The sequence below is a fragment of the Sardina pilchardus genome, chromosome 3 (assembly GCF_963854185.1).
Source record: "Sardina pilchardus chromosome 3, fSarPil1.1, whole genome shotgun sequence".
NCBI classification, from domain to species: domain Eukaryota; kingdom Metazoa; phylum Chordata; class Actinopteri; order Clupeiformes; family Clupeidae; genus Sardina; species Sardina pilchardus.
This window is the reverse complement of record NC_084996.1, coordinates 11,343,587-11,366,219: the sequence shown is the minus strand read 5'-3', so window position 1 is coordinate 11,366,219 and position 22,633 is coordinate 11,343,587. Positions and strand designations below refer to the sequence as shown.

The 22,633-nt window shown below is 42.1% G+C and overlaps 2 protein-coding genes and 1 non-coding gene across 3 annotated transcripts; all 3 read right to left on the bottom strand.

Annotated features, from left to right (window-relative positions):
* Positions 1-3,609: 3,609 nt before the first annotated feature.
* On the bottom strand, positions 3,610-8,363 carry plbd1a (phospholipase B domain containing 1a). The gene is made up of 11 exons (XM_062531791.1): positions 8,204-8,363; positions 7,724-7,946; positions 7,561-7,644; positions 7,328-7,466; positions 6,967-7,107; positions 6,575-6,719; positions 5,972-6,172; positions 5,652-5,792; positions 5,127-5,312; positions 4,714-4,820; positions 3,610-4,527 (listed from the first exon to the last, which is right to left on the bottom strand). The coding sequence occupies exons 1-11, from the start codon at positions 8,271-8,273 to the stop codon at positions 4,351-4,353; spliced, it is 1,614 nt and encodes a 537-aa protein (XP_062387775.1). The 5' UTR covers positions 8,274-8,363; the 3' UTR covers positions 3,610-4,350.
* Positions 8,364-8,541: 178 nt separating this feature from the next.
* On the bottom strand, positions 8,542-8,614 carry trnar-ccu (transfer RNA arginine (anticodon CCU)). Its single transcript has one exon. It is a non-coding gene; the product is annotated as a tRNA-Arg (tRNA).
* A 1,952-nt stretch (positions 8,615-10,566) lies between these two features.
* pick1 (protein interacting with prkca 1) lies at positions 10,567-15,996 on the bottom strand. Its single transcript, XM_062531790.1, has 13 exons — positions 15,858-15,996; positions 15,297-15,368; positions 14,637-14,748; positions 14,342-14,470; positions 14,169-14,235; positions 13,947-14,036; positions 13,684-13,737; positions 13,469-13,531; positions 12,954-13,087; positions 12,755-12,847; positions 12,521-12,571; positions 12,064-12,208; positions 10,567-11,655 (listed from the first exon to the last, which is right to left on the bottom strand). The coding sequence occupies exons 2-13, from the start codon at positions 15,335-15,337 to the stop codon at positions 11,399-11,401; spliced, it is 1,236 nt and encodes a 411-aa protein (XP_062387774.1). The 5' UTR covers positions 15,338-15,368; positions 15,858-15,996; the 3' UTR covers positions 10,567-11,398.
* Between the last annotated feature and the right edge of the window lie 6,637 nt (positions 15,997-22,633).

Below are 22,633 nucleotides of genomic sequence, written 5' to 3'. Positions count from 1 at the left end.
CAGATGAGGATTTGTGCTTTTGCTTCAGTGGTTTACTCTTCGGCAATAATGTTTATGGCAGCCATACTGTCGATAAAAATAAATGCTCAGTGCTGACACCCCCCCCCCCCCCCCCCACACACACACACACACACACACACACAGACATTTCTCGGTCCCCAAACCCTTCTTATTAGTTGCCACTCGTACTACCCCACCTTCAGTACTGCACAGTTTTGGTTGTCACCAGTGCGGCATCCCCAAGCTCGGTGGCAGGAAGTGGGATGCCACCTTCCGTCCGGCCGTTGCACATGTGCGTGCTGCTCCACCCGTCACCCGTCCCCCAGATGCCCTCCTGCTGGCAGTGCCCCCCCAGGCCTCCGTTCTGATGGGAGCAGGAAGAGGAAGAGTGGTGGGGGTCCCCGTTCACCGCCACCACGGCTGGGGGTCCCTCAGGGGCTGGCACAGCAACAGGGTCAGAAGGCTGGGCCTCCTTATCTGCTACAACACAACACAACACAACACACAAGTGGATCATTTTCTAGGATGCTGCCCTTAAGACTAAATCTTACACAAAGCACGTACAGTGCACAGTTACTTGGCAACTATGTGATATTTATTCGCAGTCTTCAACATCCCTATTTTAATAGAATGCATGAGCTTGCACATTATGTGACATATTTCAGTCAGCAAAGTTTAAACTGCACTGTTTTAAAAAAAAATTGTCAGCCCTCTTTGCCTGCATTCTCCCAATCCATGTGCCTAATTAGTGAACAGTGGTCCACTGTGCTATCCTGGAGCAATGCTTAGGGAAGGATCTCGGTGTAAAATCGGAATGCAGGGCGTCTATTCTAGAGCACAACAGACAAGGGCATGTGAGGTCAGTTATCACCAAGACATCTCTCTATGTTGAGGGACCCTCCAGAATTTCGCACACTCATAACACACATATGCTCTCAGAAAAGCACTGATGCATGCAAACTGTGTATGTCCAAGTATGCAGTATTGTAGCCTACACACAAGTGCACAATAGCAGCAACAGACACGAGTAACACACACACACACACACACACACACACACACACACACACACACACACTCATGCAGAATAGACTTGGCTAAAAATAGTCATAGTTAGCCTGTTAGGGTTTGACTACCAGTCCATAAAGACACAAGTTCAGCACATACATCTAACGGATGTGAGCAAGCTCTGCAAAAAGAGATGGTGTGGTTGACGGGATCCCTTAGGACTACCCTCAGAGAGAACAGAAACTTCAGAAACGCACGAGGGGAAGGGGCTGCAAATACTCATATATAAGGAGGAGGGGGGCCCTTTTAAGACCCATATGTCATACTGAGAGAGTGAGTGACAAAGTGTGAGTGACAGAGTGTGAGACACACAGAGAGAGAGAGAGAGTGAGAGAGAGCTAGTGAGACAAAGAAATAACAGACAGAAAGAGAAGAGTGATTTAAATGACTAGCATCATGATGACAGGCCCACCAATGAACTTCGCAAAGGTCACTAGGTGCCCGGTCCGGTCCACCTGCGTGACCTGACCACGCATAGGTTTAAGCTCTCACCTGTGCTGTGAGATTGAGCAACATGCCGTCGATAAATGATGAATAAGAGCAACAGCACCAGGATGGATCCGCTCAGGACCACAGCCGCACATATCCACACGGACACGCTGATGTACTCGGGGGGTGCCGCGGTGCTCTGCCGCAGAACAGGGGCGCTGTCTACGTTCAGCAATACACATATTAACACCTATTAAAGATTACATACATGTACTCCACATTCCAGATGTCAATGCCATTGTACAGTAGGCAGAACGAACCTCACTAACCAGTAAAACATGATCTGTTATGCCTATATGATCTACAGCAACTATATATCCCATGTCTACATTATTCACTATAAACATGACAGTACTAAGATCCTATGACCGCATGGAAGCAGAGATGATATTCATTATACGGAAACTGTCAGAGCAAAAGGTCAGAATATAGCATCTTGGCAGAACTCACCGATGGTGGGCATATCTAGCTTCACACAAAAATCGACGAGGGAGTCCCATGTCGTGCCAGGGGGACATGGCCTTTGAGCCATGGCTATCCCTTCACAGCCAGCGACCTTACCTGGAGAAACTCTTGTGTTAGCTCTACACTCTGTGCTTTCTGGACTAACCTGTGCACACTGGAAATGAGAAAGAGAGAACAAGTGACAGAAAAAGAGAGAAAGAAAGAAAGAAAGGAGGGGTAGTGGTGTGAGGGGCTGCAGGCAAGACTGTTTCACTTCTGGTTCTTCTCTACGAGAGGAAAGAGTGAATCATCCACAGGGTCCCTGGAGGGGAGACAGAATGGAGCGGGTAGGCGCTGGGCAGAGGGGGCGCTGACAGCAAGCAAGAGGCAGATACATTTGAGCAGTGGTCCACTTAGCCGAGAATTACAGTTATCTCCGCAAGTATTGGAACATATGCTAAAGTTGACTATAAAGAGGAATATAAAATGGTCCAATTAGCCAAGAATTATGTGGCCACAAACCAAGATAAATCAGTGGTTTAGTGGCAATACACTGATAAAGGAGACCAACAAAGCCGAGGGCTCAATTCCTGAATACTGCAACTGCTGACTGCCGACTGCTGAATTGTTATATTAACTATATTTAGCTGATAACATGTTGGCATGTCATTTCCCACTTTGGAGGGGACTCAAGGCCCACCTGACTCCATGAACGCAGCAAAACGATATGGTTAAAATATTTTTTTTTCGCATTTTGGTTCCATGTCTTGGCCCGCTGAATCAAATTGCAAATGCAAATGAATCAAAAGGGACTTAATGCCAATTCAGTCAAATTTCTACCCTGCATATACGTCAATCATATACAGCAATCAGCATAGGCTACTACACATATAGGAAGTAGGCTACGGTATAAGCTCTGATTTTTTAACATTTTTATTGCTGGTCTGATTTAGCTTGACACTTTAATAATAAGTAAATAATACGTTTGGAGTGACGTGGTTGTTTTTTTTAATAATTATTTTATTTTCATTCATTTCCCGGGATTCTGACTGGACAAAGCAATAGTCAGTCAATGTTCCAACCAATCGGATTTTGTAACATCCGAGAGAAAGCGGGTCATCGGATTTTGCATGGATGAAAGTTCGATTGGCTTCCCAGCTCATTTCATCATTGTGCTGTGAAGGTGTTGCTTGGGTTCAACAGTTGGTTGTTTTGCTGCAGGCTATTCCTCAAGCATCCCAGAGATATTACTCAGAAGCTGAGGGACACATGTGAATGCTGATTCATTCATTACACTGGTGTTCCAACCACATAAAACAAACAGTGTATTGTCTCAATACATCAAGCCTGTCCATGTCATACCTTTGTATTTCAGGTGTAAATGAGGTCTGGAACTAAAGGCCTTCAACTTTCAGCTTTTTTTTTTTTTAACACACTGTCAATTCACTGAAGGAAAATATGATGGGGGGGGGGGGGAAGTGTAGGATGTTAATATCAATGAATGTTTAAAAGAATTCTTGATATGAGTCCTGAATGACTTGGTTGGTTAACTGTGTAGACGTGTAGGCTACATATTGTATAGAATGAGTCAAGGTAAAAGACACAAAATGTTTCTTTATATTTATTTAACCATCATGGAAAAAAAGAATTTGCAAACTGTCAAGTGATTGTATCATAGATGCACCCACTTAGAAATCAAGACATTGGACTAATAAAAACGTCATCAAATATAATCTTGTGATTAGCCCTGAGAAGACAAATCAGTATCGGATAGACTGCATCAGTATCAGTGAACACATTATTTTGTGTCCCCTGTTTGCAAAAAAATGATCAGAGTGAAGAAACCACCACTGGATTGCTTTCTTGATCTTCTCAGAAACTCAACAAGCAATGCTGGCTTTAAAATTAGGAACCCATCCGTTTCCACAGGCAGTAATATATCCAATACTTGTACTGCATATGGCAAGAATGATCAGCAATTGGTATGAACCAAAATCTACAATATTGCACTGTGTTAGTCAAAGACACAGAGGTCATGCAGGGTGGTTCTTCCTGCTGTCAAACTGCAGCATTCCCAACTAACAATCAACTAGTCCTGGACAAACCACATACACACAAACACACACACAGGTTTGCCAGCACACATGCACACACACACACACGCACACACACACACTCATCGATTGGTTGGCTTTTAAAAGATGGAAAGAAAATTCAGTATGCTTCTTCTATGGCTCTTTGATTCATGATTTGTCTCTTCTCCTCCCTGAGCTCCCCTGGTGGCCCCAGCGCCCATCCAACCCCGCCCCCGCCCAGGCACGTGCACCTGCCTGCCAGTCCTCGGCCTGATCAGGGCGTGAAGAGCACGGGCTGCATGGTGACGAAGGTGAAGTTGTAGACAGGGGGGAGGCCCTGGTGCGCGGTGCTGTTGAAGCGGTCCCAGGAGAAGGGAGGGAGTCCGCCCTGCGTGGTGGGCCCGTTCACCGCCTCCGCTATGAACTTCTGGGCACGACTGAAATCAGTCACCTGAAAAGAGTAAACAGGAAGGAGAGAGAGAGAGAGAGAGAGAGAGAGAGGGTAGTGGGAGAGAGAGAGAGAAAGAGAGAGAGAGAGAGAAAATAATGGAAAATGTAGTTTATCAATGCAAAGGGGAAGGGAGAGCAATACAAGGGAAGGGAGAGCAGTAGATGGCTAGAATAAGGGAAGTCTTGCCTTAGTATCATAGCATCCTCCTGGTGAGGGTTTCGACTCTTGCAAGTCATTGCGGCAGCAGATGGTCTTGCATGGATTGCCCTTAGAGTAAGGGTCATTTTTATAATCTGCAGAAACATCCATATGAAAGACCTTAATATGGCTTTCCATATGCAACATGATTAGTTGCTCTGGCTCCCAAAATGGGAGCTGCAAAAACAAAAGAGTATAAAAGCTGCACAGCACACAGGAGTGATGATAAAACCCCATGCTATGGAAAAGAGAACAGAGAGCAATGGCTTCACTTTACAAGAGAACAGCCGGAGATAAAAATAGGGAAGCTGCTGCATAAAGGGAAACTTACAAAAGCCAACTGGCAAACAGTTTACATAAATCAACTATGATAAATACAGTATACAAGGGGAGGCAGGCACCATTGTATCTCATGATGTGCTTCAGAGAGTCCAAGTCGGTCACGCCGGCCTGGTCCCGGCGGAAGATCTTGGCTCTGGGGCAGAGGTCGTAAGAGAAGTCCGCCCCGTGCTTCTCCCACATCTCCCTGTAGCCACTGCGTGCATAGACCTCAGCATGGAAGGGCACATTGTAGGAGGGCCAATAACCTGCACAAACCAATGCCAGTCGGAAACAATCAATATGGTACACCACACCTTTACACCTGGCATGACCATATAGACTTTAAAATTAATAATTAGAGATTAAAAAGAAAATTCTCCTCTCCTCCTCTCGTGTATCCATTGAAATCTCCACTGCGCTATTTGAACCTGCAGTTCAAACCGATAAAAAAAATAACTTCTAATCTCAATGTGTGCGCGTGGCAAACAGACAGAACAGCTCTGTGGTCTTACGCAAACAGGCAATGAAAACAGTGTTTCATCCACAACCATTTTGAGGAAATGTAATGTGGTGGCGTGTGATTTGTCTGTGGCTTCGTTGCTGACCTCGGCGCAAGGCCTGTGTCTGGTCGGAGTACTCCACCAGGCCGGGGATCTGCTCGACCACCGTCAGGGCCCAGTCCTCAATCTGCTCCCCAAGGGTCACTTTGCTCGTGTCCACCACCATGTACTGGTTATTGTAGGTGCCTGGAGGAGAGAGGAGAGAGGGGCATGGAAAGGGCAGGGAGCGACAATGAAGAGAGGCACAAAACAGGGGGGGGGGGGGGGTCATTGCAAACACCCTATGAGAATTTAACAGCTGCTTGCTGTTTAAACAACAGGCTTGACAAAGCAAGGGGCTAAAAAAAAACGTCACTGGTGCTCACCGGAGTTGTGTTTGGAGAAGAGCGTTGCCCACTCCTCGCCAGTGTGGGCCAGGGCGTGTGCCAGCCGCACCCTCTGCCAGGCAAACAGGGTGTCGGGTTTAATCAGCGTGAACAGGGTGGCGTTGAAGACGTTGTTGGTGGTCTGGGTCATGATCAGGCCACTGCCCAGGAGGTAGAAGTCATCAAGAGATACCAGGAAACCTGTGGTGTGTGTGTGTGTGTGTGTGTGTGTGTGTGTGTGTGTGTGTGTGTGTGTGTGTAAGAGAATGGATGGACAACATTATTACAAAACTATTCCTGAAACACTCAGACTGGTGTCCGTTTACTCATGATAGTATCATTAAACCAGACAGACCAGTCATTCAGTTGAATACTTGGCAGTCTTTTTCACAGCCAACTACTCAAAACTGACAATCCATCTTCTATCCATTAGCGAGTCCTCATTTGTAAAGCGCCCTCCATTCTACAACAGGCCCACTCAGCCAGTTTGCTGCATTACCATGCATCATTTAACAGACAGCAGGCAGCTGATACTGATTGTTGTTGTGGTTGTTTTATGCGCCGTGTTTTTGCATGCCAGCCCCGAAGATGATTTTTACACACCAGGGTAGCTGCTGAAGGACATCTTGCCGGTGGCAGTCGACGGCTCTTGCACGTTGAAGTCCCAGTGTTTGTAGATACGCAGCGTGGCAGCGTACGTGTACCAGCTGGAGTGGGCAAACAGGAGGTTCTCAAAGCCTGGCAGCATCTGAGAAGGACAGGGCAAGGAAGGACAGTGGGATCGGAAACACACACACACACACGTTATTCTCGAGCTAAAACTCAGAAACAAACTCAAATACAGTGTATCTCAATGTGCCTCATTAAAGACAGTGGAGAGAAAAAATACAAATCTAAAGATGTGTACACAAAAAGCAAAAACAGACCATATCACTGTTGACCCAATCACTCTGAACATGCTGCAATGAATTGCAATGAGCGCCTATGATGCCGACCTTAATCAGAGCAGAGCAGTGACCCATTGGTGGCTGTCTGTAGTCTCCAAGAGACAGTTTTGGTCCATGCACCAGGGCAGGGATCAGGTCCAACAGGTCTCCAACTGCATTCAGGAACTGCACTGCAAACAGGGACAGCGGCTGTGGAGGGATGCAGAAGACAGAGCCAGAGTGATCTGTGAGAGATCCTCAGACACGTTCACATTCGTCTCAATGACATGCAACTGAAATGTAATGTTAGTGCTTTTCATATCAAGCTAATTTACTGTCCAACCAACCAGGTCAAATAACAAAACTAAAAACTAAATAAAAAATAGGCCTAGTGATGAGAACAATCCCCACTCTATAGATTCCCACTTACAGTTTTCCCTTGGCTTTTGGCCCAATGGGCAACCCCAGCTTGAAGGCCATCTGTCTGAGCCACTAGAAAGCCTGCATGCTGCCAGAAAGGATCAGCCTTGTGCAGTTTAACCTGTTGCCTAGTCCAGTTGTCTTGCTTACTGGAACACACAAATGCCATAAAGGTATTTCAGACAGCTTGACGATGTGCATTCATTAGAGGATTTTAGCATGAAATGGGGAAAAATCACTGACTTCATGAAATCCTTCACAACCATCAGCGTCTTTGAGTCCTTGATCAGCTGCGGGTACAGATTGTTGTAGTTATCGTACATCTTCCTGTAAAGCAAACACATATTCAGGGGAAATGGACTTAGCGGTAGGCTATTTTGCGTGGTTCTGAGAGAGAAACGCTTACTCAGCTGTGAGGAAACCCTCCAGATATCCTGCGAGAAAATAGGTGACATCGTCTCTTTCTTGGGTCTTTCCATAGCCTGCTCGTAGCTCCAGCACTCCCCAGCCAGTGTCGGAGAGTGAGTTGTTGAAAAATCCATAAGCATCTCCTTCTTTCTCCAACACCCCGTCTTTCAAAAGGACAGCTTTATGTGTAGCATCCCAGTAGGCGGTGGCCAATCGTAGTCCTAAAATATTCAAAAACAAAACAATAGTAGGCTACATTTGCTCAGCTGTAGCAGACAACAGACTGCACAATCGGTGCTAGCCTACTTCATAAACTGGCTACACAGACTTCCCATATATTTGCAGTGCCCGGCCCCTGTATGGCCATGAAAAGACATCGTGGCCTTTAAATCGATACAGCTAAATGGCAAGTGAACAACCGTAAACGGATTACGTTTGTTTATACTATCAAAGGCCACTTGTGTTACTTTCCACTTACTTTCTGTTGCGACGAAAGCTATTGTCACTAATACGAGATAAGTTACTAATAACTGTTTTCCTACACCCATGTCTTCGACGGAGAAGACCCCGGTAGCCTAACGTTTAAGGTAAAAGGAGAACCAAGACTGCGACTTCGGAGAAATGAAAGTTGTTCACTTGTAGGGAGGGAATGGTGTTTATTGGTTGAACAGATAAGACGTATTCCAATTGGTTGCCAACGAATTGTGTGAATTCAGGGAATTCTCTACGAAGACTTTTTTTTTTTTAATTATTCCGTCGCAGCATAGTACGACCAAGTGTACTGTCATAATGTTACAATCATAGTGAAAAATGTATCACCCCAGATGGGACTCGAACCCACAATCCCTGGCTTAGGAGGCCAGTGCCTTATCCATTAGGCCACTGGGGCGGGGATAGCAGGAAAAGGGGCAGGACTGTATATAAATTGTCGAATGGCAAGACGAACAGGCGTCGACTCAAATCAGCTGGTCTGTGACGTCATCGAATCCACTCTTCCCATTCGTTGGACCGGCAAACGTCATACATAGAAAGCTCTCGGCACCACGCCCCTTTTTAAAAGGAAACAAACTATCAGAGAAGGTTTATTACATTTTTCACCAGAGGGGGGTTAAAGCGGATCTTTGCTTTGGATTAAAGCGATCTTTCTCCACATTGCTTTGAATAACAGAAATTCAAAGCAATGTGGAGAAAATCTTATGAAAACGGCCGAAAGACTATTTCAAGATATGGACTCCAGATGGCGCCATTTCACTGCGCTTAGGGCCTAACAGCGCTTCACAACCCATATGTGACCATTCATAGCGAAATCAGTCGTTTTGCGCACAACGTTATTTTGAGAAAATCAACAATAACAAACTTCCGGGTTAATATGTTGAATTTCACGTTTTCGCCTAATTCGATTGTACACAGTCTACAGTTTCATATCGTGAACGCATTTCACGGAAAAACATACGTTTTGACTGTTAAACCCGGCGAAGATTCAACACATTTGCTGTCATTCCCGTTGTGCACGCGCCGCTTAAAAAGGTGATTTCTCCTCTTCTGGCATATCGTGACAGGAGAACCATGTCAACTTTGGATGCTGTTATCTTAGCGATAATTTGTGTAATACCCTCGATATACATATCGTTGGAAAGCTTAGTTTATGGCCGTTCACGTGAGCACAATAACTTAATTTAATTAATTTTACCGAAACGACTGGTTCCGCTTTACAGGGTCACATATATGCCCGAAGTGCAGTGAAATGGCGCCACCTCGTGGTATTAAAATATTCAGTGTTTAGCCTGATGCGCCCTCGAAAATGTTGTAATTCCTCATCAATTACTCTTGCAGGCTAGATGCATTTGATCAATTGTGTGGTTTGTTTTTTTTTGTTTTTTTAAATTCGTTCGTTTCCAAGTTGAATATTAAAATTATGACATTCGACATTAGATGATTTCATGTCAAAATGTCTAACACTGCTTCCAAAAAAATGTATCGCTACACAAACATGTTGTAGCCTTAAATGAATAACTGGACAGAACAGGTAGAGGGTTCACTCTCATGTCTTGTTACGCTTCGCTAATGTATACAATATAAAACAAAATATGTTCCATGCTCTAACTGTAGGTTAAGTTGAGCAATTAAGCAGTAAAAAGTTTCTTCTAAACGCAAAAATATTTTATAGATTTTTATTTAATACACGCACACTATACATTTGCATATAAATCAAACATCCACTTCTTCACACACAATTTTTACCACCTACATTAAAGAACCCGCAAACCTATCATATTGATGAAACTCAAAAAACTCATAAGGTGGAAAGAAACCACAATACATTACTGGCAAAACGATTATAAAGAGCACAATAAAATGATAAAGATGCAATAGAAAAGATTAGTTTGGAATTTTCCTCAATAATAATAATAATAAAAAAACATTGGAAAATAAATAAGTTAAATAGGTCCCTTGATTATCAGTGTGCAATCTAGTTACAGGCGTTGACCACCTTGCAATGCAGTGCTTGGTGGGAGGGCAACATTTTTACTCCACAGAATTGACCCTTTATAGTAGAACAAACAGGCTTTTTGAGAGTTAAATGCCATATATTTGGCATTATCCTTGCAGAATAAAAAAAATGAGAAAGCACAACATAAGCTGAATTTCTCTGGTCGTGACAATGATCTGAGATAATGGTAAACAACATTTAGGGAAATTGCAAAGTATAATAATTTTTTAAAATGCTCCCTGGGCCCAAAAACTTCAGTGAGAATATGGGCTGGGTTGACGGGGGACTGACTCTGTAGAGTGCAGTGTAGTGTTTCCTGATGGCTGTGAATGAACAACAGACTTAAAATATTAAGCTGTAAATGTTGTATGGGGAAAACAATTACGGACATGAACAAAACAATCATAGGGTTTCAGCTCAAATGTCTACAACATTTTACGCAACCGGAACTGAATCACACACTGTGCCATTCAAGATCCAGTTAGTTAAATTAATTTGTTTTTGAAAACAGATTTTAATTATGTGGCACCAGTCTTTGAGTAACAGTGTAAGGTGTCCAACATTTTTCTAACTTGAAAGTGCCTCATGCAGCAAAATAAACAAATGCCCCTGTAAAGACAAGAATTAATTCTTATTCAAGAGCTTATATCAATGAGCAAAATCAATTTTCTTTTCATCGGAATGCCTTTTGTCTTCTTTAAAGGAACCTGTAAATACATACACGTTTCTGCTATTAATTGTACCTTCATAAAACTACTTTCGTGTACACGTATTTGGACTGGGTTTGAAAGTATTGTGAGACACTAATGTCAAAGGCACCCAAAATACAATTCCAACAGAGGCATCAAGTTCCCCTATTCACTCAGAACAAATGAATGCTAACCACTTCTTTACCACAAAAAAATGAACATAAAACGCTTTGGGGCTCTGATACAACAGTAGATATTGAGATGAAGATGTGCTGTCATAGACAGGAGTCAAGAATGTGCACTGTAAGATTCTGCAAAAGTTCGCATAATGCACATATAATCTGTGGAAAGTAAGAGATCTTCAAGATTGGTAATGCTAAATACATTAGGATGAAACAACAGCAGCTATCATGGAGGGGGGGGGGTGTTTGATGCCTCTGTGTGTAACTGTATGACCATTCATTTACTGTCATTCATTCATTCATTCATTCAGTCATTCATCATCTATCAACTTCTCAGCTCCATTCTCTGTCTGCTGGGCGGAGCTCTTGTCTCCAGCTTCTTCCTCCTCTTCCTCCTCCTCTTCATCCTCCGTGTATCCCTGCGACTGGCTGCCATAGTTGATCATGGTGCGAGAGAGGTCCACCTCGATGGGAAAGACATCAGCCTCCTTCAGCACTGCGTAGCACTCGTCATAGTAACGAGACATGCCTGAGACGAAGCGCTGCAGCTGGAATACAATGTCCTGGACTGGAAAGCAAAAAGGAGAGTAAAGTGAACAAAATGAGAGAGAGATAGATATAGACAGGAAGAAAGGAGGAGAGAGACAGAGACAGAGAGAGAAAATACATTGAGTAGTCAAAAGTCCAGTAAGCACACACATCCAAGAAGTCTTAACTGGGTGATGTGCCAAAACAAAAGTAGGAACGGTGAAGAAAACATAATAAATAGACCCATGTCATTAGAAAGAAACTAATTAAATCAACAGAGGGAGTAACAACATGTATGGACTGAAGAGAATAGAAGCAACAACTGGAAACGTAGTGGGAGATGGGGCCAGATAAATGGAGAGATTAAGTAAAGGGGAAGACTAGAGTAATGGAGAAACAGAGATAATGAGAAGAAAGTCAGCTGATTTTAGCGCCACACAGTACAGACCATGTTTCTGGTCCAGCAGCTCAATCTTCTCCAGCACGTCTTTCCTCATCTTGGCAAAGCGAGCCCGTGCTTCCTGGCGACAGCGCAAGACCAGCCGGTACTCATAGTTCCCCGTGCTCACTCTGTACATGGGCTCTCCCAGGGCCTGGTGGAGGGTTCACAGAGAGAGAGAGAAAAATAGAGAGAGAGAGAGAGAGAGAGAGAGAGACATAACACACCATGAAAGACCAATGCTTCGTAACGTAATGAAAATAAAGTATTTGACTATAACATGAATGATACATACTGTAGGCTAGACATTTACAATGTACAATGCTTTACAGTGCAATGAATAACTGTAAGGTATTGTGTTTCTCCATAGTTCAAAACATGCCCCTAAACCTGTTGGCGGTCCTCAACAGCATTACCAATACAACATCGGAGTATTTTGAATGTAATCAAAAAAGGAGACACTTACGATACAGCTGTACTCTTCATCATCCATCTCCTTCACTTTCAGACAGTAGGACTACGGGGGGGAAACACATATGGTGTATTAGCACAAACGCAGCCAAGACAACACCAAAATATATCATGTTGCCAAATTTACAAATTACAGATTATGCCTTTAACATAGAAATATATACACATGGCCTTGAAAGTTACTATTTGATACAGCTAATATGGTGAGAAATTGCTGTTTTTGTTTTACCAGGTACTCAAACTTGACATCCAGGTACTTGCGTATGGTAAGCTTGGTGTCAGGGATGGCCTTATGCAGGTAGGTGTTCAGATCATGAAGCATCTGAACAAAAGAGAGGATTCAATTCAGTGATGTTTCTTTGATGTTTCACAGTCTTTAGAAGAGTGTGTAGAAGAATATGTAAATGAAGAGTGGGACATCTCCTAACTGGTTTGATGGTTTTCAGCAACTGGATGCCATATTTTTCGATGTTGCGGTGCGCCTCGGCAAACTTCACAAAGGCCTCGCTCGCAGCAGCCTGGGGTTCCCTCACACCAATCACAGAGAAGACGTCCCCAAAAGCTGGAATCCAGAACAAGGAGATGGGAATTAAAAACAAACAGACAACAATGAGGTTGCTTACATAGTTGTTCAAGTATTACATGCTGTTTCACCTTTCCACTTAATTTTTTCTTATTAATGGATTGGACTGAAGTCCAACTAGGGCTAGGCCTAGTTCAGCCAGCCTATTGGTAATCAATCCAGTTTTTTCTAGGATTATAATGTACTACATATTAACCACAATAAAAGACCAAATGCTGTAAACATGGGTCTGTTTTCCCCAGCCTTATTAACCACACACAGTAACTTTCCACAGTTGAATTTCCCCTTGGGGATCAATAAAGTATCTATCTATCTATCTATCTAAAAGAAGAGCAAAACGTGGACATCCCCACCCCTTACCTCTGTGAGTTTGCGAGAGCTCAAAGAAAGCTCTGAGTAGCCGCTTGGTGTGCTCCATTAGTCCTGTGGGGGGAGGAGGGCACTGATCAGACAGCAAACAGCTGAACAATTCTAATCTTTTGCCTCCGATCAGATATCAGAAGGCATGCCGCATATTATTGATTAGTTAGAGGGTTATAGTCTTCTACCAGGTCAGACAGAAAAACTTAAGCTACCTTTGTAGAGCTCTGCCGTTTTCTCAAGCTCCTCTAGTCTCCTCACCAGTCCATCTGCAAAAATACCAAAGACATTCATAGCACCACTGCTTTACCAGAAAGGTTACATGCGAGAACTTTTACATAATATTAATTCGGGCATTTACAACCAATTAAAAAGAAGATCTGATGGGATTGTTAAGATAGTGACAGGGGTGTATATGGTTCCATAGATGTACATTAAGAATAATAGAGGAAGATGCCAAAGAATGGCTGGTTCTCACCGTTGCACAGGATGGCTCTGCTTAAGCCCAGGGCATCTGCTGTACCTGAGCTCAGGTTTTCCACAAGTCGGTGCTTCACCTTCTTCAACACTAATGCATTACACATACAGAATAATCAATATAATATCATAAGTCAATTTGACAGAATGTGCTTGGAAAATGCTCAAGATTTGGCTGCAGTCTTCTGCTCTTGTTTGCATGCTGTAGAGCAGATGAACCTACCTATATCAAGAGATTTCCCTTGCTTTGGATCTGCTTGAAGTTTATTATAGTGGATTGTGACTTCTCCCTAAAAATATAAAATAAAACAAAGCTGTAATAAATCAATTTTTAAAAAGCTGGTGGAAATAATGTTTTGGATCATGAATATCACGGTGCCATTCCAAGTACAGTACCTGCACAGCCTGAATCATTTTCGCCACCTCCACTTTGGTCTTCCCCTTAACCGTTTTACTGTTGACTCCAGTGATCTCATCCCCAGCAGCTAATGTTCCATCCAAAGCTGCAGGGGTATTATCAAAGACCTGAGAATATAAGAGGGAGAGGGAACCATTCACTATAGGATTTCAAAGTCATTTTGTACAAAAACCAACAAATTGATACCTTCTTATCTAGGGAGATAGGTCAAGCTTAATAGGTAACATTTCTTGATTGGTAACAGCTCAAAAGTGGCAGGTCTGGATCCATTACCTGTACAATATAAAGACAGGGGCAGTATTGGGCACCTCCACCAATGCTGATCCCAATCAGGTTCTGTCCATCTTTCTGCAGAGTAACCGTTCCTGGTACTGTTGGAATCCCACTTCATGAGAAAATAAAGAGATGTTAGCAATGCATCCTCAATAATTCCATACACCCTTATTCTGTAGAAACAAAACAATAGTTGGTTCATCTACTGTACCATTCAAAGGATCTTATGCACAGAAGGCTCTTTAGGCAGCTCACATATTTCCAGTGGAGCGTTAACAGTGTTGTGACAGCATCTTCTGCTATACTCTGCTACTTACATGCTCACTCCAACACTGAATATCTTGTTTGCCTAAATATAATCATTTATATTGACACACGCATACATAATTTTACATAGTAACATGCTGATTCACTAGGTGCATCAACCAACCAGGCTCGTGTAGACACCAATTACATTAACAACAGTGGCAGGTTCAAACACACCAAGCTCCACTGGAAACAAATTAGCTGCCCGAAGAGCCTTTTGTGCATAAGGTCCATCTGAAAAGGTAAATGTATGAGATCCCAGTATGTGTTTAATGAATGTATTGGTGAATTTGTTGACATTATTCAACATAATTAGTCAAGGAGTTCTTCATTAACCATTATATCATCACTCACAGTTTGTCCTCCTCCAACTCGTAGTCCATGTCTGTAAACATTCTAGGCTTCAGACGGTTTTGTCGATTCGACCTGTGGCGGGCAACATAATCACACACAAACAATCATAAGTGGACATTTGTTTAGTCAACAGAAGATATTTTGACCATGCTGCGGAAGTAAAATCAATTAATGTATCATATTTTAGACTGAAACATCAACTGGCTCTGGGCGTCGACAAATAATAAACTGACAGTAAATGTGATTTCAGCTAGCTAACCAATAGCGTCCAGTTTTATGGATCATACTGGACAATATGTTATCTTGCCCACAGCCCCATATTAAACAGTTGGACCATGAAACCACTGCCATCAACAATTTCAAATCAAAATGAAAATATTAATTCAAGTAACATTCAAGCATTGGAATCTAAACTGTACCGTTACAAAAATGTACGTTAAATGCATCGTTATTGTTCAGGCATAGAGAGAGGTGACAGGTGCACAAGCTAAAGAGGATGTTAGCTAACAGTAGCTAACCAACAAATACACATTACAAAACGGGGATTCAATCTTTGAATACCTTAACTGGTCGACTCAACAATGCACGTTTAACGGTGCTGTCTTCATATGAAGTTATATGCTGCTGTTATATTTCACCTGCCAAGCCTATGAGACTTATTCGATTCACACAGAGTAAAAGAGGACTTGTTTAATTTAGTTCGTCATTTCCGATAATACAGGAAGTAGGTGGTGTGTCGCAACACCAGCGTTCCGTGAGAAACGGAATTTTCTATCAATTAAATTCAATTGAGTTTTATTGGCATGACAAAAAAATTACAATTTCTATTGCCAAAGCATTTCTTAGTACATATAGAAGTATATATAGAAGTACAAGTAGTAGTAGGCCTATGTAAAAGAAAGAAAACAAAACATATGTGTGTCCGTGCGTGATGGATGTGAGAACGTGAGCGCGCGCGCGTGTGTGTGTGCTTCACTGATGAAGTTAGGCCTACTTTTTTTCTGTGGTAATTATGTATCTTGCTCCACTCGCGCTCTTTCCTCTTCTAATAGGCTAATAGCCTATTTTCAGATTTGGGTCTTTAGAGTTGTGAAGGTCTGGGTGCATTTCTCTAAATTTAGGAAATAATTGATCTCTTACTTCTTTCTATTGGCAGAAGTGTAGGCCTTGCTCTGTTTCTATGGCACTGGTTACAGTTGGTATACACAGCCTGTCCTCTCTGGGCTGCCAGGTTTGCCCTTCTCGGTAGCCTAGCCAGACTGTGGCTATTCAGTCTGTATCTAAGGTTTTTCTCTAGGCTACCTGGTATCAGTGACTGTGAAAAAGGTAGTCTGGCAAATAACGCTGTATAGTGTTTCAATTGGGTATTGTCCCATTTTTCAAATCCATTGTAGGAGGACTCCACACTTCACTGCCATAGGCTATAATGCGATTGGTTCACTAACTGTTGGGAATATTTTGATCTGAATAGGTATATTTTTGCTCGCATAGAAAGCTCTTCTTGCTTCCTCTTTCAAATAATTCACAGCCAAGTTGAAATTACCAGTTGAAGTCCTTTTCAGTGCAAGGTAGGAGTAACTTTTTATTTGTTCCATTTCAAATGTATAGGGTGAATTTCTTCTTCCCTGGATTTTTTCTGGAAAGTTAGTATTTTAGTTTTTTTTGTGGGTCAGAGCCCATGTCTGACAGAACTTGTGCAGGACACTCTCACTCTCACTCTCATACACTGATATGAAAGCTACTCAAATTTACATTAAAATGCCTCTAAAAAAAAAAAAAAAAAACCACTAAATATATGTTAAAGGCTAACTCTGGCTAACAACTCTATTTACAGTAAAACCGTTATCACTGAATATGGGCTTACACTGATGGGGCAAGGTGCCACATCGCTATTTTATCTCTAACAATGCTCGAAATATAATTAATCCCTAACAATGCTCGACATATAAATGTGGTGAGGGTTTCTACAGACAAACTTTGTAAACTTTGGAAGTCAAAGGTTATAACAAGACCCTGGAGGCAGGCATACAGACAACATCTCGGACACTCAATACATCATTAAGTAAAAAAAAAAAAAAAAAAAAAAAAAAAGAATAGGTTAGCTTATGGTCTGAGAGAAGGTGGAATATAGAACATTATGTCCAATATTCCAGTATGTGGTGGTTTAATGTTCTGTATTTCACTATAGTAGGTCACTTTGACACTAAAAGTATGCTCCTGCATTGTGACCATGTATGATATCTGTACTGTTCCCTAAACATGGAAGGCGCCAGGGTTGATATCACTTATTGTTGTCTGTTTCGCATCAACAGCCATTGATGTAGACTGGATGTCTCCTAACTTTGCCACTGTTACTGATATCTATCTTTTGCTGTTGAGTACTTAAACCGTATTTCCTTGTCTAGTTAGAGCAGCTGATGGATCTTTAGGTGTGTCTTTAGGGTGAAGGCATGCTGTCTCTCCTTGTAAATAAAACTCTGTTCCTAATTTTTCCTGACATTGTTCTGACTGGGTCTTCATTCATCTGTGGTATCAGGTCACACTTAACATTTCTAAAAACCCATTTAACACCGGATTTCCCCTTTAAGTGGAGAAGCTCAAACTATGCTAGTAAGCATGTCACACTCCAAACGAGGACAGCAAGCTGCCGAGTACCATGGGCTAGAACAGAATGACCCTGCACAGCCTCCTGCTAAAGCATCTGCAACGTTCGTGGCAAAGAAAAATGTGATTTTTCGATGAGCTAAATTTAACCTGCAAGCTCATGGTCCATCCGAATCTGCATACTCGTTTATATGCACTGGCTGAAGATTGTGAGTATAGGGCACTGCATGATTAACTTCAGAGACGGCAACAAACAGATCTGAAAGGAGATGCTATACGTGGATGCAGTGCAGTAGGAAAGTAAAACAGCAAGCCTGGAAAAATGAAAGACAGACATCGAAACAGTACGAAGACAAGCACAAGGCACAATCAAGATCAGAGTGCCTTGCCCTAAATGTGGTAAGTCACGTGCTAAATTCTAGTGCCCAGCAAAGAATGCAGACTGCCTGCCACAACAATGGCAAAGTGTGCAAATCTACCAAAGGTGTGAGCGCTGTCACGAAAGACGACAACATATTCCTGGGACCGTTGATGCAGGAGAACATGCATGGACAGTAGACTTACAAGTCAGGCATATGTGAGGTTCAAGATTGATACAGGGGCGGTGTTACTGTCATACCAGAGCAGGTGACAGATATGCAGAAGCGCCGAATGCAACCTGTAACAAAGCACTGTTTGGGCCAGGCCCTGTACCTCTCTCTGTAGTGGGTGTAGCCAGAGAAATACTGAAATGTGTTGATGAATATATCACAGAGGACATTTATGTAGTGAAGTACTTGAACACAGCTCTACTGAGTTGACTTGCCTCAGACTGGTAGCCATAGACAGCATCAACTTGGACTCTGTAAAGTAATACCCAAAGTTGTGCATTGGGTTAGGTTTAGTTTACAAACTTAAGCTCAGAGCAGATGCCAAGTCTGTGTTTTTGAAAGTGCCTCACGGTATCCTAAATCCTTGTTACAGATACACAAGTCCTATCCTGTGGTTAACAACTTTCAAGTGTCATGCCCTCAACACTTTCGCCCCAAATGCATTGCAATGGTTGGGGCAAAACACATTCACACATCCATGTTTCATAATCTGAGAACATGCACAACATTCATGCACCTCATTCGGGCCCTACTTCTTCAACCACTTACCATTTGATGCCTCAGCTCCAGAACATTTTCAGAACCAAGTGGTGACGGAAGTGACAGAGGGCTTAGAAGGAGTCGACTGCCACGTGGATGATGTTCTTATATGGGGTTCCACACAGGCAGAGCACGACACACAGGAGCATGCAGAGGGCACAGGCAGCTGGCATCACACCGGACACAGCCAAGTGTGAGTTCAGCAAAACCAAGGTGAAATTCCTCGGATACATCACCTTGGCAGATGGAACAAGCCCAGACCCAGAAAAGACAAACGTTGTATGTGAGATGGACCCGCCACACAACATCAGTGAGCTCAGGAGCTTCTAGGCATGGTGAATTAATAGGCAAATGGAGAGAGAAGCACTAGCGCTGACCTGGGCATATGAAAGGTTCAGTGATCATCAGTCTCCATTTTGAGCTGGAGACAGACCACAAACCCCTCGTTTTGTCTTCCACATTCATGAAAGTGTTGGTATGAATGTTGAGTCATGTTTCATGAATCAGTCATGAAACATGTCAAGTAACCCGTCAAGTAAAGTGTTACCGAAATCTCTCTGACCTGTCACCAGGAGACCCAGTGTAGATCACAGATACAATATCGTCATCTACTGTGACATCTGCACATGATGATTAAGGATTAATCTTCGCCACCTTGTGCCCATCCCATAGGCTACACAAAAAATATATATTTGAAATACATTTTCAAATATTATATGTAAATATTCAAAATTGGCTCAGAAATATATTTGTGACACTTAAAAATATATTACAGTATATATGTTTTTCTGTATAGGATCTGTACTTGATTTCTCCACTTGCCTAGTTAATTCAACATGCCTAGAAAGCTCCAGACAACAGCAGTAAAACACAAGAGCATGGGGTATCCTGCAAGATACTTCAACAGACACTGATCAGGGGTTTCTGGAGAGGCCTCAGGGCACTCCTCAAACTGTGAGGACCAGGTCTGGCAGGTCTATCACAAAGCCAGATCTACTGGACCTGTGAGAACTCAAATGAGAAAAAAAAAGAAATGGAAATGTGGAAAAACGTGGGCAATATAGGGTGGTTTGTTAAGGCTTTAATGGGAGGTTGAATCCTGTTGTGTGTCTATGTGACTACTGTGTGCTTGTTTGTAGCTTAAAGAGGCCTCAATAAGTTCATATTCTTTAGTGTTTAGAGTCTTAAATGAGTTCACAGGAAAGAAGAGTGCTAAATTAGCACTGTAAAGAAGAGTATTGTCGTAGATCAAATGTTTTGCAGTGATACAAAAGTTAGATTAAGAGTTTGATGCAACCTTGTGACAATGATGTCGATCACAGTCGATTGCTTTTCGGAAAGAGAGATTTGGTGTGATCTATAATATTGTTACATTGCCTGGGCACCAGGGGGCAGTCAAGGGGCATCACAAGTAGCGCCCTATTGGATATAAACAAGTGTATCAGGAGACTATCTGTGAGTGAATAAAGTGAACCTTGTTGTGTCTTTGTTCAATATCTGGAGAAACCAACACTAGTTCAGACAACCTAGAATTTAGAGTTTATCACAGTGTTTGTTAAACCTCCTTTCTTGAATACCTACTGGTATCATCAAATCAGTGGGCACGTTCGATGGAATCAGTGCTGTACTACTGCTGCACTACTGTGTCATCCCCCTTTACAACTCACCAGAGATTGGAAACCCAGCTTCAGAAAGTAAAAGCCCTACCTTCTACCTGAGCACCTACAAATGGTGACTTAGCTTTTTAGCTTATACCTGGAAGAAGAGTTGAGCAAATACCAATCAGTGACTGGAACAAATATGCGGTAGACTAGGTCTTTAACTTTCTGAAGGTAGGTTTCCATCATCTGTAACACGCCAATACTCAGAGTCATACAGAGGAATGCTTGACATTTGCTTACGCCCTCCATGCAAAATGTAGAACAACACCCATGGAAATGATAAATCAAATTCACATCATTTCCACAGATCCTACTGAAAATAAATCATCCATAGCTAATACTTCACACATCAGGACAACATATATCACAGTCTGTCTCATATCTTGTGTATGCAACATGACGGTGCATGTGACACTTGAGGAAAACAAACAGACAAATTCCCACTTCATTCACTCTCAATTTATCTCCAGATGTATTTACATCAAAGCTTACCTAAACAGTAACTGTTCATATGAGGGGCTGAAGGGAGGCATAGACCTTTGACTTATCTGGTTCAGTTTCCATTTCTCTTTGTTCTTGTCTACTTTCACTTTTCATTTCTATGAAACAGGACTGCGATTGACAGGACATCTGGGATAAAAGGGATCTACCCATTTACGCTCTCAACATTCTAAAACAAGGTAAGAGGATTGCTCTTTCAGCATGAATTTGATGGTTTATTGTCAGACTGTGTAGTTTTTGTTATAGTCGCTTTCATTTTTCACAATAATTTCTGTTCATGTTCTATTAGATGAAAAAAAGTTGGTTCCAACAAAGTTCATGTGGAAAGAGAATTAACCCAGTATTAGCTAGCCTATAAGTTTCCGGTTACACAAACATTGTTTTGCCTGTTATTTTGCGCGAATTGATGACAAATTGCCTATAAACTAGCCACAAACATTTCAGATTGACCATCACTTGCATTTTTATTAGTGTATACACGGTAAGTGAATGAGCATGTTAAAACAGCAGAAAGATTTGTGTGTGTGTTGAACGAAGAGTTTTACTGTTGGGCATAAACAAGATGTTTAGTATCAGAGTGCACACAAAAGGTAGCCTGGCAAGCCAAAGATTTCTAGGCTACACAAAAGGAGCAGAATATGACAAAGGATGCTGTTGCTACACGACACAGTTACATATTGTTCTGGCTGAAACAGCCTTTTAGTGGCATATTTGATGACTACAGGTTGATTTGCTAGTTTTATGTAGGCTATAGGCCTAATATGCCTGCACATAGCCTGATGGCTTATCTCAGAGCTGATTTGGCATTTATTTATGTTTTTACAGCTTCATTCTTAATATAATTGTCCTAATGCAATACCAAGAGCAGTAATTTGACATATACTGTACGTCCAAACATATTTTGAGAAAGGGGTGTGTTTATTTGGCAGCCTGAAAAGGTATTCACTGAACAGAATGTATGTTCTCTCCACACCCTTTAGAACAAAATGGAGTTTAGTATGACTCCGGAAGATGACAGTGGAATGACAAGGCAAACATTGTAAATAGGCTTCACCAGGATCACTGCGAAAATTACTTTTTCAATCAAAACTGACCTATTCCTTTGAAGGTGTCATAGGTGGACACTCAGTGTTTGCTAGTGAGTGTATCATCCATGCTATGCATGCTATTGAAGGGATTTAAACTGGTCAAGACTTCAGGATAAAAGGCATAGGGTGAGTTGCACCAACAACTATTCAATTTGAACCTGGATTAAATTAAAGGTTTAATCCCATTGAACCAAACTTTAAATCTAGTCTGGTAAAGATACCATTAGTATATTTAAACCAGTCCTTTATAATCTTGGCATAAACCAAACATTAACTATTATTTTTAATCCTGTTGCACAACCATTGTAAACTCAGATTTCAGATAAATTTCAGTAAGGGGTCCATTTTAATCC